Source organism: Pyrus communis, chromosome 13 (genome assembly GCF_041283825.1).
Source record: "Pyrus communis isolate YQ-2024b chromosome 13, ASM4128382v1, whole genome shotgun sequence".
Taxonomy (NCBI): domain Eukaryota; kingdom Viridiplantae; phylum Streptophyta; class Magnoliopsida; order Rosales; family Rosaceae; genus Pyrus; species Pyrus communis.
Window position 1 is genome coordinate 17,664,356 of NC_142577.1, and position 3,446 is coordinate 17,667,801.

General features: G+C 35.5%; 1 protein-coding gene across 1 annotated transcript; it reads right to left on the minus strand.

Annotated features, from left to right (window-relative positions):
- Positions 1-412: 412 nt before the first annotated feature.
- LOC137737735 (auxin-responsive protein IAA14-like) lies at positions 413-3,234 on the minus strand. Its single transcript, XM_068477286.2, has 5 exons — positions 2,772-3,234; positions 2,186-2,421; positions 1,495-1,630; positions 1,280-1,341; positions 413-671 (listed from the first exon to the last, which is right to left on the minus strand). Exons 1-5 carry the CDS (start codon positions 3,032-3,034, stop codon positions 634-636), a joined length of 735 nt encoding a protein of 244 aa, XP_068333387.1. The 5' UTR covers positions 3,035-3,234; the 3' UTR covers positions 413-633.
- Between the last annotated feature and the right edge of the window lie 212 nt (positions 3,235-3,446).

Here is a 3,446-nt window from a genome sequence, read left to right on the forward strand (position 1 = left end):
AGATAAGTGCTACATAAATATTGGCCCAAATCAAATGTTAGTGATCCCATAAAATTCAATGAAAAATATTAATCAACATATAAATTATGGAACACCAACCACGTTCACTTAACATCGTACATCCACTAGTCAGATACAGATATCTTTTATTATCAGAATTTATAATTAAACCAATGGAATATAAATTAAGGGCCATGAATATGAAAGCTCCCATCAACATGCACATGGCCTTGTTCCCTTCCCTCACTTGCCTCAGAGAAAAATTATTACAAGATCAATACAAATCCCCCACATTATTGAATTGAATACATGAAAGGAAATTAATCAAGAATCTTTTGGTGGAAAAATAATATAAAAAAAGGTAGCATTAATTTAAAGGAATAAAACACACAACAACTATGACAACGAGTCCAACACCAAAAAAATAATTGGGTAATTATAAAGAAATCCAATAGCAATAAACGAGGCAGCAGATCAGCAGACCACTAGGTTAAGTTTATTGCTTCTTGTCCATTACAAATGTCCAGCATCTTTACTATCTATATACCATCACCACATAAAAATACAGACACATCCAAAGAACACACGCTGCAGCTCTCTCTCCATCGATCCATTTTCTCTTGAGGATCGAGCTCAGCTTCTGCCTTTGCATTTCTCCATAGCTTTTGGGGCTGAAAGTAACCGAAAGAAAATACCATCAGAATATAGGGAGAATTTTCTATAAAATGATATTTGAACCTAATTAATATTGAGATTCGAACCTAATTAAGACTTCTCACTTACAAATAAAGGGAATATATGGATGAATAAAGTTAAGTTTTCTAATTCAGCCATGTTCAAAGAGAGGCAAACCAGGTGGCACACAGACTTGCGTGAGCAGGAATTGGGGTGCAACACGAAGTGATGTGGTTTGAGGAACCCCCAGACTTAGTTGCAGATTTGGTGATTGAGGATAGTTAAGGTTCTGATTGCTCTTCTACCTACTATGAGGTATTGGTGACTCGTTTTTTCCTTTGATTTCACGTTGAAAGCTCCGGCAAGTTTTTTTTTTTTTTCTTTTTTTTTTTCAAGGATCACTTTAATTTAAACTTGATATTCTTGTGTACGGTATTTCCTATCATTTTAATGAATTTCATACTTTCTATAAAAAAAATGTGAAGTTTTCTATCAAATTAATCAAAGAGTTAAAAATACAGACATATATAGGCAAATTACAAAGACCATCCTATCAGAAAACAATAAATTAGCCTAGAAGACAGAACTTTACGTGGGTACTTACCAAGTCCAATTGCTTCTGATCCTTTCATTATTCGCAAGCGCTTGCATGAATCAACGAACATCCTGCATACAAATTAAGTTGAAATATATTTGTCAATTAAGTGTAGCAACTTTATTATTTGAAAACGAGAATTTGTTAATTAATTGAACTTTATTCTTTTTTCTGTAATTATTATTTCGTTTAGGGTTTGTATACAAATAAGATCATATTCTTACCCCCATGGAACATCACCCACGAGCATCCAATCACCATCCTTATCTTCATAGGTCGGCACATACTCAGAACTGTTAAGAAGATCCATCAACTTGCTCTCATTCATGAAGTCTATCATTCCTTGGGTCCCATAGTAACCTTCAGTCAAATATTATATATGATAAGTAATTAATTATTTAATAAAATTTTGTAATATTACAGTGACAATTAACAAGCTAGGTTGTAATGATCCTGTACCAACATCTATTTCACACCTGACTTTAGTCCAATTTGTTAGAACAGCCTAATGTGCTAGCTACCTCTCTAAACCAAGTTTTAATTTTGTTTCCCACAATTTAGATAAGATTAATATATTATAGGGTTATATATTATCGTTTGTGTCGAAAGAAAAAAAAAAAAAACTAAGACTAATTTTGGTATAAAAAATTGTTAATAGTTCTAAACTTCTTCAAGATCTAAAACAAGGTAGTACTACAATTTCTAAAGGAACAAGTTAAACATGCAGACGACATAATTTTTTAAAGTTTTTCCCTTGTCAATTTATTAGATTCAAAATTTTGTATACTTTTCTTAGTAATTAAATTTGTTTTTGGGTTTAATATTAGTTCTCAGTGTATTAAGAATGAACCTCTTATGTTATTGTGAGTCCAAGAGATAAAAGAACTAGTTGAATTATGTATAGTGTCAACTTACCGGTGGTGAAGGAACTGAACATCTTGGTTAAGGCATTAGAGAGCTCTTGGTAGCTCTTGTACATCTTCAAATCCACCTTACGGAGATATGGAGCGCCATCCATGCAAACCTTCACAAACGCAGCGCTGCAGCCACCGCCGCCGCTTGCCTTCTCAGTTTTTTCCTCGCTGGTGTTCTTTTGCGACATTATGTTCTTTCGGTATGATCGAACTGGTGGCCAACCCACAACTTGTGCCCTGAAAATAATGGTTTAAATTTGATTAATTAATTACCCCAATAAATATATATATATATATATATATATATATATATATATATATATTTGTCTGACAATCATCTTATACTAGTGCATACAAAAATTTAGGAAAAGCCCTAATTACTGTTTAAAATTTGTTTAAAATTTAAAACACTATCCAAAATACCAAAGAAAAGGAAAAAAGAAACATAGAAACATAATTAAGAAAATTGGGTTACACAGAAGACGGCGGATCCTCTATGGATACCTTGTGCTTACAAGGAGAACTGCTTCCTTTCAGACTTTTAACTAAAACCAGAGAAAAAAAGGACAATAGAGACTCCCGCTTACTTGGCCGGAGGCTTTGATGGATCTTTTGTGCAAGAAAGAAGGTTGTTTTTGTCCTTGGAAGCAATATTTTTTACATTGCCATTCAGATCTTCCTTGGACTGAAGGTTGAGCTTGAGATCAACTGTCTCCGAGAACCCTCTCTTTCCAGTAGTCTTGGCAGTCTCCGGCTCGGCCACAGTAGTAGTACCGCCACCGGGAAGCCCTAGGCACAGCTCAGTCTCTCGGAGGTTCAGATCACGCTCAACTCCAAGCATGCTCGTCATCTTCCGGCTAACAAGAAAATAGAGATTTTGAAGAAAGTGCTTTAATAAAAAGCCTGTGAGGATCTCTAAGCTTGCGTTTATATTGGTGGTGATGTGTAGAGCGGCTTTCGCTGCTGCTTCTTCTTTCTTCCGTCTTGTTGCGTTGTTGTGTTGGTTTTGAGCTAGGAGAGAGGGAGACCCCCAACACAATAATATAACTGCGTGGGACGCTTGTGTCTGTGTTTGTATGTGTAGGTATGTCAGATCGAGTTTCTGATGGTATGATGGTTTGACACGTGGAGGGTTTGGGGTCGTTGATGTTGTGGAGTTGTTCTGAAGGCTTGATGGCAATCATTTCCCTACGGGGTTAGATTTGGAGGTAGTGGCTAATACGGCTCTCGCTTTTTTAACATTGTTGATCCTTTAAGCTAGC